Raw genomic sequence first — 12,524 nt, 5'->3', positions numbered from 1 at the left:
TCCCTCAATCTAAGCTAATTGTTTTCGGTCCAGGGACAACGTTTTCCGTAAATCGATTAGTTTTCTGTCATCCAAGCATCGGAAAGTCGGAAAATAATTTCCCGAAAACTGTTTTTTTTTCTTTCCGAACAAACGGACCTTGAAATGCAATGAGATCGGTTCTCATACACTTTTTTAAATAGCGATCAGATTCGCCCGGCATATCACCAAAGGAATGAGTTCACTGTGCAATGTGTTTTCGCTATATGAATTTAGTAAAGAACAAGGCATAATCTTATCACGATGAAAAGATTCGCAAGAAACTACTTGATGTAAGTTAGGACTCTTTCCCCCTCTTTTGTTATATTCTTTGGATTGAAGTGGAATTCAAATGTAACTTTTCAAATTAGGAGATGGAAATTAGAATGCGCAGCTAAAAGGAAAGATGGTACAATAATTGTAGATTTTTAGCTTTTGTGATCATAACTTGTGCGAAAAGATGGCTTCACAAGTAGTATTATGTAACCCCAACCCGGCAACAAAGCGGCTGCAAAATGTCATGTCATTGCGGGTTACAAGGAAACCAAGCACCAACATGATCATCCTTGTTTCCTTTGTTCTTTAGATCTACTAATAAAGTTGAGTGAGCTCTAGGGTTCTTGAGCATGATGAATTCGAGGACTGATGTTGAAAATTGGGTGACTTTGAATCTGTATCAAAGAATCTCTTGCTCTAGGTTTCCTGCTGACTTCTGAGTTAGAGAAGCATGAATGGTGGAGCAAAGCGTGCTTCTTTGTCTCTCAATTGGATTAGGATCTTTGAATGGATTCGCCCACAACCTGGTTTTTCTCGTATTCCCATATCAACAACCTCTATAGTTGGGCCCAAAGTTGGAATCCTTATTCTAATCTACAGTCCCTCTCGTTTTTTTTTTTTTCGTGTGTAATTGATGCATAAAAAAGTTCGAAATTTTCTTAATTGAATATGATAAACAAGTCTTCAAAGATACTCGTTAACAAGACCCTTCACATAATACGAAAAAGCCCTACAGTTTTCTTATTTCCTAAAGTTTCTAAAACCCATTAAATGAGCCCAATAGTCACTTTTACATAATCTATTGTAGATTTCAGACAGGTAAACGTTTACTGTGTTGTTACTAAATCAATTGCGCGATGCATACCGGATAGAATAAACCCTATAGAAGTAAATTATCCGAGAGCCGTGTAGAGAATTTCTTATATGTCCCATATAAGGAAGGCCTAAGCAAGGACCTATAGGGATAAAGCCCGGCCCGCCTGGCCTGCGAAATGTTACATATCTTCTTCTTTTTCTATATGGGCGGTCCTGGACAACAAGTTAAGCCCAACTCGAGAGCCCCGCCTCGTCCATGAATCCTCTCTATCATACCCTGGTTGAACTTGCAACAAGGTATTGACTCAGTTTCTATCTAAGGAGCCTTCTCTTTGGGGAGCTGCAGGTGGGTCGATGGAGGCTTGTTTCTTCCCCTCATATTTTTGACTTTGGCATGGACTCAACATCACAGCTGATCTTTGAGAAATGAGGTGCCTTACCCATTTGTCATGTAGGCCATGATGTGGATATTTATATGATGGCATCTAACTTGGTAACGTGCACAAAGCGCTCTCCCCCACTCTGAAATTCCCCTCGTGTTATTTGATCGAGAGATTTCTCGAATGAATTGATTGAGGATTCGTAGAAGAGCATCAAATACATCATCGTACAAAGGGATGGGACTAACCTGGACTGGATTGCCCTAATACGGCGTGATTTTCTTCCTAATGATATGCTAAAATTCACAAATCTCGGACCTTCGTATCTATCTTTATCAAATTCTTACCGACCAAAAGTGGAAGAAGCCGAACTATTTTACATGAGACCCTTACTCAAGCTCGCCCATTTGTAGTTTAGGCCAGACGGGCTGCCCGGGACATGATCAACTAAAGATGTAGAGATCTATTATAGGTGAGCATGTTTCGATCTTTTAGAAAACTTTTGAAGCTCAGACATCCAAGCTGCCCTAGAATCATTCAGCGATCCTCCATTTCCCTCTCTATAAATTAGAAGGGTCTGATCTAAGATTACAACTTACATAGTAAGTTTGTGCTTATCGCACATTAAAATGAGTAAAATGCGATACTTCGACTTGAAAGCATGCTCATTTTCTTTTTGATATCTTCATGACGGCACCTTCCTCGGCGAAGCTCAAATTACAGCTAGCGAATCCGAAACTTTAAGTACTCGAAGGATTAGCGACAATCGATTTTTTGATGATTAGGATTGCAAAATGAATGATATACTTTGATGGTTAGTACGTGCGTCATGCTAGTAACGACTTAATGCAGTTCCATCTAAGAGAGCAATTACCAAAATTCCACAACATTACATCCTCCATATGTTAAGCCAAAACACCAAATTGAAATTGCCTCATGTGTTTTTTAATTCCTTCCAAACCTACTCTTCGTATAATCACAATAAAACTTAACAATTCATATCTATCCATAAACCACTCACCAGGATGTTTAGTCTAGTGATGAAGGGGTCATTTTGTACTTTTCGCGAGCGATGTTTAGCGTGCTCAGAACTAGTGTTGAGTAGGAGTTACGCCGAATTAAAAGGACTTTCGAAATGCTCGACTTTGACTCAAGAGCCTTTGAGACGGCCTTTGGAGCCCATAAAGACTTTGAAAATGCTCTCCCAAACGCTCCCCTATACGGCAAACGCCCCATATCACTCGCCGCCTCATTTAGCATAGCCCGAGTCAGTAAATGTTCATCAATAAGTAATAAGTATAGCTCTATCCCGTTCTATCTTGGAAAAATGACACAGATGATCCCTCAATTTCAGTCTAACGTGCAATGCCGTTTCTAAATTTTTAATTCGTTCGATATGGTCCCTGAATCTAGATCCAATTTCTAATGTCATCCTAGAAATTCTAATTTGTTCAATACAATTCCTGAACTTCGGTTCGACGTTGAATGCGATCAATAAACTTTTAAACATTTTCGTATAATCTAGAGCGACATCACACGTTGGATCAGAATTCGGGAACTATTTGCGCGATTATTCATTTAAATTTTTTCCTTGAATCCAATTTGCATTACACTTTCAACATTTGAAACATTCGCGTCAGACATCTCTCGGATATCCGAATTCGACCCGCCTTCGACGGCGCTTCCCTCAGACACGCCCTGTTTTACTCCTCCTCCGTGCGTTGACTGACGACTTCTCCAACGACAACCTCTGCGCGACCTCTGCAGCGACGACAGAGAGCTAGAGACAGAGAGAGAGGGACAGAGGAGGTTCAGCAATGGCGTCGAGTTCATCGAAGAACTACGTGCTGCCGGTGTCGGATCCTCCTCCGCGCGACGAGGAGAGGGAGCGGCTCCTCAAGCTCGACGACAAGCTGTTCGCGGGATCGGCCATGACCAAGAGAGGCGCCTACGCCGCCGTCTCCTACATGACCTGCGCAGGTTTGGGGCCCTGTCTTCGTTGCTCGCGAGTCCCTCGTGCCTGTCGACTTGTGTGCGTGATTTCATCTGTCCGAGGATGATTTATCGTCTTCTGGGTATAGCTGTGTGGGCTCTCGTAGTTTGAAATTCGCATCTTGTCGAGGACCATGTAGGTAGAGATCGCGATTTCTGTCGGGTGGTCGCGGGTTTCGATCGGGTATGCGAATGATCCTTGCAATTACTTGTTATGGGGGAAATTGGATGGTTGCATTGGTCGAGATGGTTGTTACTTGGTGCCCCATTTTTTGCTCGGTACTTGGTGCCCAATTGCTCGTTGGTATACTATTGTCGGTTGCGAGATGAACTTATTTAGCTCACAAAAATCTCTGCTTTCTCAAGGTTTCATCCCTTCGAGGTTTCGCGTATGAATATGGATTTAATTTAGTCTATTCATCCCAACCTTATATATTTATGCAACCTGTGTAATTATGTATCTGGAAATGACTGTCTCTCCGACCAAGTTACCGTTTCATGACTTTCCTACTTTGACGACATAGAATTTGCTTGATATATGGTCAAGAAAGAATGCCTGTTTGATTTCATTACAGTGCTTTGGTTAGATGAAAATAGATAGGAAGTCCATGACGCCTTAGCTATATTTTGGCTGATAGTCTTAATTATCCCGTCTGGTCAATTTATCAGATATGTAAGCACGCCAGAAACCATTTCCTTAGATATGTAAAGGTGAACATGCAAATCAAATACATTAACGTAACGTGGATAATTAACAGTGGGTGGCACAAAATGGGAATTTGAACAAAAGGGAAATCCATAGACATAACTGAAACAAGTGGGTAGTGGTCCAATACTTTTAAGAGGTGATACCGATACACAACAAATCTTAATTTGTTTAGCTTAAAATCTTCAAAACGGAAACTTTTATTATCTTTTCATCATATTTATTTGGGCCGCATCTGCTTCAGCTATTGATTCTTTCCCATATGTTTGCAGTGCTCTTGGTGTTGTTTAACAAAGCAGCTCTTTCTTCCTATAGTTTCCCATCTGCAAATGTCATCACTCTGTTACAGGTATGGTCTTTATAAGTTTAACTTTTTGCATTGGTGATTCTGAGACAATAAACTGCTGTGAATTTTTTTTCTTTCAAATGTCTCATTGTCGAGAATTAGGACTGTCTATTTGAGTGATGAATCCATGATGATGCCCTATATTTATGGATTGTTCAGTAATTTTCATCACTCCAAGCTTGCTTTTCACTCTGGAATACATTATAAATGAAGCAGTAACTCGCCTGAAGGTGGGGGACTTCAGAGTTCAGACTAAAGATAGGAGGCCTAGAATTCAACTGTCTCAAGACTTCCAGAACTAGGAGAACCGAAGTCAGCTTTCAAATATGATATTTAGGAGCTCAAAATTGACTGTCTGGTTGAATCAGTGACAACTGAAATGCAATTTGGTTCTTTACGGTTGTGCCTTACCAACCATATTCCTCAGATTCTGTAGTGCTTTGCATCTCTAGAACTCAAATTTTCCTTCTTGAAATTGCAGTTGAGATCATTCTCCTCCTGTCTGCTCATCTTTCCCTGTCTGGTGTCTTTTGTCCAGATTGTAAAGATGTGGATATGATCATAAATTCGAACCTTATGGTCGCTATTACTGAGAGTTGAATAGTAATCTTTTGACTTGAGTAGAATTGTCATATTAATCAACTACGGAAAAAACTATCTAGTTGGTTTACATAAAACAAATGAAACTAATGTAAATGAAAATTATTACCCAATATTGAGAAAGTGAATTGCCATGAAAGGGAATGATGCCCATTTTAAATAGGCATGTCTCGCTGACATATAATGCTTAAATAATTGTGAAAGAAACAGAAATAATTCAGCTAGTACTTTAATGGCAAAAAAACAAAACATTTTATTCTACAGTTTTCAAGATGAATAAATGACTACTTTATATTGTATGATCCGTTTAAACCCTATGGTTGGGCCTTTGGTCTACTGGTTGTTATGCCAATAGCAGTACTAGGCAGCTAAGTTGATAGGGAAGAAATGCTGTGCCGCGGGAAATTCTTCTTTGCACCTAAAAAGTTTTTAAATTCTCTGACATATGTCTGGAAAACACTTCTCTTGGCAAGGCTTAAAGTGATACAGATATGCCTTCAAACAGAACCCTGTTTCATGTATTTGTCAATTCAAACGTAATAATTGGCTCGTCGACATTTATTCAATTTGTTTTGTTGGAACTCAACAGGTCTAAGCGCCATTTCTCTGCATTGAATTTTACAGAAATCATTAAGTGAATGTTCAGGGTGCTAGCAAATATGTTGTACAATCAAGGATCAAGTTTTTCTGAATCTGGAAGCTAATTCGTATGGAATGTCATATGTTCCTGTCTCCATGGATAATTTAGCTAGTTTGATGAGTTCTTGAATATTTTGTATAGTCGCCTCATATCAATTTGTATGAAGTTAACCCGGGTTCACCTTCTTGCGCTTACAGATGATATGTTCCTCTTCTTTTCTCTATGCACTGAGAAAGAGGAAGATTATCAACTTTACAGTAGCTGAATCTTCGCTTGTTTCGGATAATACCAAATTGCTTGTGCCATTGAGGACATTGGTTCATACTCTTCCTCTTTCATTCGCCTATTTGTTATACATGGTAAGCATTTCTTTGTGTCTTGCTGCGTGTTTGGTGCTGATAACTAACTTTTACATGCTGGTTTTCATAATGGAAAATATTTTTCCATTCTTTTATTTCTACATGAAAGCTAGCCACTATGGAGTCTGTTCGAGGAGTAAATGTTCCAATGTATACCACCCTTAGGCGGACGACAGTGGTGTTTACAATGGTAGCAGAGTGGATTCTGGCAGGTCAGAAGTATTCATCTTCTGTCATTGGAAGGTAGCTCTCCCTTCTTTGTGGTATTTTGTTCTGTCCTACATGCTTTGCCTTGTGGCTGGAACATCATATGGTGTGTTCTTTCATACAAATTCATAATCTAGCAATCCCAAGGGCTTAGTCAAGTTGGTTAAAACTTGATACCAAACTTGCCATGAAGCGTGGTGATGGGTTAAAGAATTTTAACAAGCCAACTTTGTTGGGCCCATGCTAGGGACTCCTGGCCCAAGAATCACTGAGTTGCAGTGGAGCGCAGCCACCTTGGGAATTCTTTGGGTGTTTTAGGAGTGCCGGGCATCAATGTCATAAAAAGATAACTTATAATCTCTCAGACTCTTAGTGTACTTTGAATGGACTTGGTTAATTAAACCTATATATGCATTGGAATATTCATCTTACAGCCTTTAGTACGGACTAGGTTGAATAAGGCATTGTTTATATTTAGACCTGATTGCATGATCTACCTTTTCTTAGGTAAGGAAAATGATTATTCAGAACTTTGAAGAATATATTAGATTAAATTATAATTTGCCTTCATAAACTCTCCATTAGCTAGAATTTAAAGTAGTTAAAATATATATCTCATGTTGCTTTTTCTCCTGCTGTCCATCTAACACAAAATTTAAGGTTGTTTCAGTGTTGGATTGATTGTTCTTGGTGCATTTGTCGCGGGAGCAAGGGACTTGTCATTTGACTTTCATGGCTACTTTGTTGTCTTCTTATCCAACATTACCACAGCAATATATCTAGCAATGATAGCCCGTATTGGTATTATTTTATTCTCTTCTTCTCTGGAATTGCGACAATCCATGCGGTTTTCACTAGTTTAATCTGTTCCTTCTTTTTTCTTATTCATCGTAGGGAAATCTAGTGGGCTGAATAGCTTTGGCTTAATGTGGTGCAATGGTAAGATAACTGACCCCTCATTAAAAGCACTCTCTCCAATCTCCCTATTATTTGATGTCTCTTTTTTCTATCCATGTCCGGTTGCTAAAGGTTTGATCTATTCAAATAGATCTTTGTGGAAGGATTATGATGAGTCGCGTAAATTTCACCCAGTTAATTGGAAAATTGCCAAGCAACCTTTTCGTAACAGCTGTCTTGGCATCAAGTCTTTTCTATTGCTCAGCAAGGCTCTTCTAGGCAAATGGTTAAAGGGGTTCAATGTGGAAAATGATAATTTTTGGAGGAAAGTTGTCACCAATTTTGGCCTTAGAGAAAAAAAAAAACTGGTTGGATTTCTGAAGGTAGAAGAATAGCTCCTGAGAGCGGTATTTGGAGGCAAATTAGAAATGAGTGGAGTGAGTTTCTTACTCATACAAATTGTATTGTGGGAACGGTAAGCGGATACAATTTTGACTGTGGGAATACGGCTTCTAATGATCGTTTACCTGACCTCTTTGCCATCATTGAGAACAGCAAGGCCCTTGTCTCGGATTGCTATCATTTTTTTCAAGGCAGAATCCTGGGCGATCAACTTTTCATGACAAGCCCAAGATTGGAAACTTGAAGCTTCTGTCAACTTCTTTTATTTGCTGTAGGACTCTAAGATTCTGCTCACTTCTGTGATACTTTGTCCTGGAGTAATGATAGAGATGGGATTTTTTTCTGTAGAGTCTTATTTTAGATTTCTTCAACATAAGATTGTTGGTAGCAGGCATCCTTTTTCTTGGAAAACTATTTGAAAAGTGAGACTACCATCTAGAGTCTCATTTTTTGTTTGGGACATCACCGTAGACAATTTGCAGAACCAAGGTATTATGCTGTTTTTGTTAATTTTTGCCAGAGAGGCAGAGATAGTGAGACATCTTCTTCACTGTCAATGGCCAAGAGTTGTGCATGCACTGGGATATCTTGGGTTATAGGAGGATTGAACAAGAATTATGGACTTGGCAAGGTCTTCTTTTTCCTCGTGCTAAGAAAAGGAGGATTTCTTCCATACCCCTTGCTATATTTTGGTTGATTTGGAAAGAGTGGAATAAGAGAGCTTTCACGAAGAGGAGACGGCCGTTTTTGTAATTACAGAAAGTTGGTTGAAAGTCTTACGCTTTCGGTATGATGGAAAGTTATGTCTGAAGGAAATGCTTAACTTGACATGATTTGTCTTGTGACTGAGCTCTTTTGGTTTTGAGCTCTTCGTGGGTTTTTCGCTCCTTAGTGCCCTATAGCGATCTTTTCTTGTTACTCTTAAAAAAAAAAAAAAGACAACTGATTATACCACTGAACAAATACTTCATTTGGAATGATCTAGTTGTTGTTATCCTCTGTTGATCATCTCTGATGCAAATGATGCTCCTTTCTCCATGATAGGGATTATATGTGGACCAATACTACTGTTTTGGACATATATCAGGGGGGACATAGAAATGACGTTGAATTTTCAGTATCTTTTTTCGCCTGGCTTCATGGTATGTTTGCCCTACCACTTTCACATGCATCTCTGATTGTGTTTGTTATTTCAGTACACACTGGACACAGACTGACAATCAGGCAGAGTCATAATGGAAAAGGCTTCCCCTGAATATCGGTCATTTATGGGAATCATGGTTGTTACTGTGGTTGAGTAAAACTATAAGGACAAATGTTCGGAAAAGAGCGCCCAGCTTGTGTTCTGTGTACATACATTGTTGTCCTTCAGTTGGATCAAAGAAGAACTCACTTTGGAAAATTTATATCTAATTGATTTTAGTATCTACTGAATCCATCAGTGAATCAAAGGATGCATTTTGGAAAATCTATATCTAATTAATTCAAGTATCTCCTTGAAATTTTTCATAGATGTGTGCATATAATAAAGGTTGCATTTGAGAGCTGCTGGATGTGGTGCATGCATATTGATAGATTTATTTAGCTATCAATGGCTTTATTAGTCCATCATCCACTGGGTCTCAGATTCTTGGGGTTGTATGTCATGCAATTGAAACATTCTTTCTTGAATTTTTGTTCTTCCTAATTTTTACACTTCTCTTTGGCTAATAAGTTTTGCTGTTGAATAATCAAGATTCTATGGTAGAGAACATTTAATTTGAGACATTGCTACTTCCTTGATTTGGCAGGTTATCTTGCTTTTCTCCTGCATATTGGCTTTCTTTCTGAATTACTGTATATTCCTGAACACAACCCTCAATTCAGCAGTGACGCAGACCATTTGTGGAAATCTAAAGGTATGTACACCAGCTAATGCAGTAACATTTGCAGACACTGCAGAGTTCTGCATAATACATTGATATGCTTTGAGACTATCTGCACTATACACAGTATGTTAGGGCTTTCAATTTTGAGTGGTCAGGAGACTTTAACTGCGGAATACATTTTTCTCTATTGCTGTCAATTGAGAAACAATGGAGTTGAGAAATCGGAAACTACTGGTAAGTTTGCATACACCGATGCTTTAACTGAAAAGACCATGATGATGAAGATCCCTGATGTTGCATATGTCAGTTTTAGTTATGGCAGAGCAGCCTCATCATAGATTTGTGACATTTTCTAGAATAGAACTTGATAGGAGACTGAAAGGCAGAAACTCGATTCAGATTAATATTCGTTTGATGAATCAGATAATTTGATGATTTTTTTTCCTCTTTTAGTAACTATATGGAACCTGGACTTGCCAAGTACACTCTAGAAGTCCTACACTTGTAAACTCTTTCGATCCATCAATGAAGTCCTAAAACCGTTTAAAATAGCACAATAAAGTTTCTGCAATGACTTAATCTCGCTCGAAAATTGCATATTGCGAAAGTTAAATCCTATACTTGTTCTGTGGGTTGCTGAAGACTTTCAGACTTGATACGCAATGTCAAATGACGTTGCTTCCCGGAACTTTTCAATCGATGCTTAAGTCCTAGAACTTTTTATAGTGGCTCGATGAAGTATCTACACGACTCATCTTGCCAGAAAATCACACATGGCATAAAGTAATCCTAAACTCGTTCTGAGTTGCGGCTGGAGACTTTGTGACTTCATACGCAATGTCAAATGACGTTGTTTCACAACTTTCAACTTAAATTGATGTGGCTGGGTCTTGACTAACTTCATCCGCTGCATTGCCTAGTCAATTGAGTTCAGAGGTGTCAATTTACAGAGAGGCTGTCTACAAGTTTGTCAAATTACTAAACGATAAATTCTCCAGCACGGGAAGCTGGTGGAGCTGTTGATTCAATTCGAGGCCTTATCGTTAGGGTTCAAAGGGACTTCCAGGATTTGCATTTGGTGCTGAAAGCTCTTCACATTGCTGGAGACAACTCTGTGTAACCTGAGTCATTTGATGAGGATCAGAGAGTATGTGGGAATAGCAGCTTTGAATCTGTACAACAGAGATGTTTACGTGGGTTAGTGCTAATGCGTTAGATGCTATATGTGCATTCACTAAAGGTGCTGATCTTGTTGATAAGATTTAGTCCAATGGTTAAATATCCAAAATCATGAATTTCATGAATATTTGAAATGGCGAGTGAGGGTGTTGGCCATGGAACTGGGTGCGTTGGGAGGAAGGAAGCAATTGTGAGGACATGAGCAAAGGAGGGATGGGAAGAAGCTCATGGAATCGCTCATATTCGATTAATTTGGGGAGGTTTGAGAAGACTAAAGCTGAAATTGGGGTTGAGAAGAAAAGCAAGAGTAGAGAGAAAAGGTTACCAGAGAATCATTTGCTAACAATGTTGTCTCGTGTGTCATTGAGTTCATGTTGCCATGTTAGAGGTTTTAAAACCTCGAAAAGGCCAATACAGGCAATCAGCTTGTGATTTTATGATGAGATGACTCGCTAAGGATGCTCCATCGAGTCATTTTAAAAAGTTTTAGGACTTAAATTATCGATCCAAAATTTATGAAACTGAGCTGTACTCTGTGCAATAATGTTAACACTTCTAGTTTACTTTTCTTGTTGCTACGGCATGGTTCTACATTGTAATGAGCCACAGAGAATATCTGTGAATGTATAGTAAGTATTCAGCGAGACCACGATATTTCGCTGCTTCAATTGGTCTGTTTCTGCATATTAGATTTCTCCCTCCGGTAATTATAGGAAATTGTAATCTGCCGCTTCTCTGTGTATCACAATTTCTGTTATTTATGTTGTTTTAGGATCTTTTTACCATTGGACTCGGCTGGATTATCTTTGGTGGGCTTCCATTTGATTTTGTGAGTAATGCTCTCTCTATCTCACGATCAGAAGTTGATCTCTTTGCAGACTTCAACTCACAACTGCTTCTTATTATGGCATATTTATCAGTTTTAACATTGTCCTGAACCCGTGTTTCCTGTGTTCAGTTGAATGTTGTTGGGCAATTTCTTGGTTTTCTCGGCTCTGGCTTGTATGCATACTATAAGCTCATGGGGAAGTGACCGCTTCAAGCTTTTCGCCCTTCTTGTTCTGGGATGACAAGCGCTAGTATCCTTCCAAGGAATCAAATTGGAGATGGTTTAAAGCAAATGCAAACCAATCAAAGGAAATTTCTAATTACAGAGAAGCTGCTAGTCCAAGTTTTCAATGATAATCAAGATGGAAAGCTTCTTGAGGAGCTTGTCAGACATTTAACAGCCCTGGAACTCTTAACCTGTATTCCTATCCAATCAACAGGAGCATTTAGCAATCCTTTAGAAGGAGAAAGGAACTTGTCTGAGATGCTAAAACTTTTGACTTGTTGATTCTTCGGTAGTTAAGTGGGTTTTTGTCGATATGCAGTCTCCTAGGTTAACGAATATGCAATAGTGCAGGAAGTGACAGCAATTTCCCCCCTTTTTTTTTGGGTAGCAACACCATTATTTGTTGAAATGTTACCCGAGGCATTTTCTGAATTTGATTTTACAAGTGAGAATTGATGTAGTTCAAGCAAGTCATTGGTCATTCACCTACTAACTCCCTTCAAGTCTCACATCTAGGTAATATCCGTTCCCAACGAGATGTTCACCAATGTTAAAACTCATTGATCATGGTTAACATTTTCAGCAGACTCGCTCCATGACCCACTAATTGTCCAAAACAAAAGAAAAGGTTTATGAGTACTGACACCAGATGAGACAACAATAGTTTCTGCTGTCTGACTTGGCTGCTCGAGGCAACAGGAGAGAAGGAACTAGAACATTCAGATAATTCAGATAAATTCCAAGTCGATCTCGAAAATTAGAAGCCTGCATCTTTCCACGCACT

At 39.1% G+C, this 12,524-nt stretch overlaps 1 protein-coding gene across 2 annotated transcripts; it reads left to right on the top strand.

Annotated features, from left to right (window-relative positions):
• Nucleotides 1-3,113: 3,113 nt before the first annotated feature.
• LOC115686237 (UDP-N-acetylglucosamine transporter UGNT1) lies at nucleotides 3,114-12,210 on the top strand. Of its 2 annotated transcripts, XM_030611462.2 has the most exons (10): nucleotides 3,119-3,470; nucleotides 4,461-4,537; nucleotides 5,972-6,133; nucleotides 6,243-6,376; nucleotides 7,011-7,141; nucleotides 7,235-7,279; nucleotides 8,684-8,781; nucleotides 9,430-9,537; nucleotides 11,459-11,515; nucleotides 11,645-12,210. In XM_030611462.2, the coding sequence occupies exons 1-10, from the start codon at nucleotides 3,308-3,310 to the stop codon at nucleotides 11,717-11,719; spliced, it is 1,050 nt and encodes a 349-aa protein (XP_030467322.1). In that variant the 5' UTR covers nucleotides 3,119-3,307; the 3' UTR covers nucleotides 11,720-12,210. The 2 variants fall into 2 exon arrangements, with proteins under 2 accessions (XP_056174689.1, XP_030467322.1); XM_056318714.1 differs by lacking the exon at nucleotides 8,684-8,781 and having other exon boundaries at nucleotides 3,114-3,470.
• The last annotated feature ends 314 nt before the right edge of the window (nucleotides 12,211-12,524 follow it).

The sequence above is a fragment of the Syzygium oleosum genome, unplaced genomic scaffold, assembly GCF_021117445.2.
Source record: "Syzygium oleosum isolate NSW1041296 unplaced genomic scaffold, Sole_v2.1 Sole_v2.16, whole genome shotgun sequence".
Lineage (NCBI taxonomy): Eukaryota > Viridiplantae > Streptophyta > Magnoliopsida > Myrtales > Myrtaceae > Syzygium > Syzygium oleosum.
The sequence above is the reverse complement of the archived record's forward strand: the minus strand, read 5'-3'. Positions and strand labels throughout refer to the sequence as shown.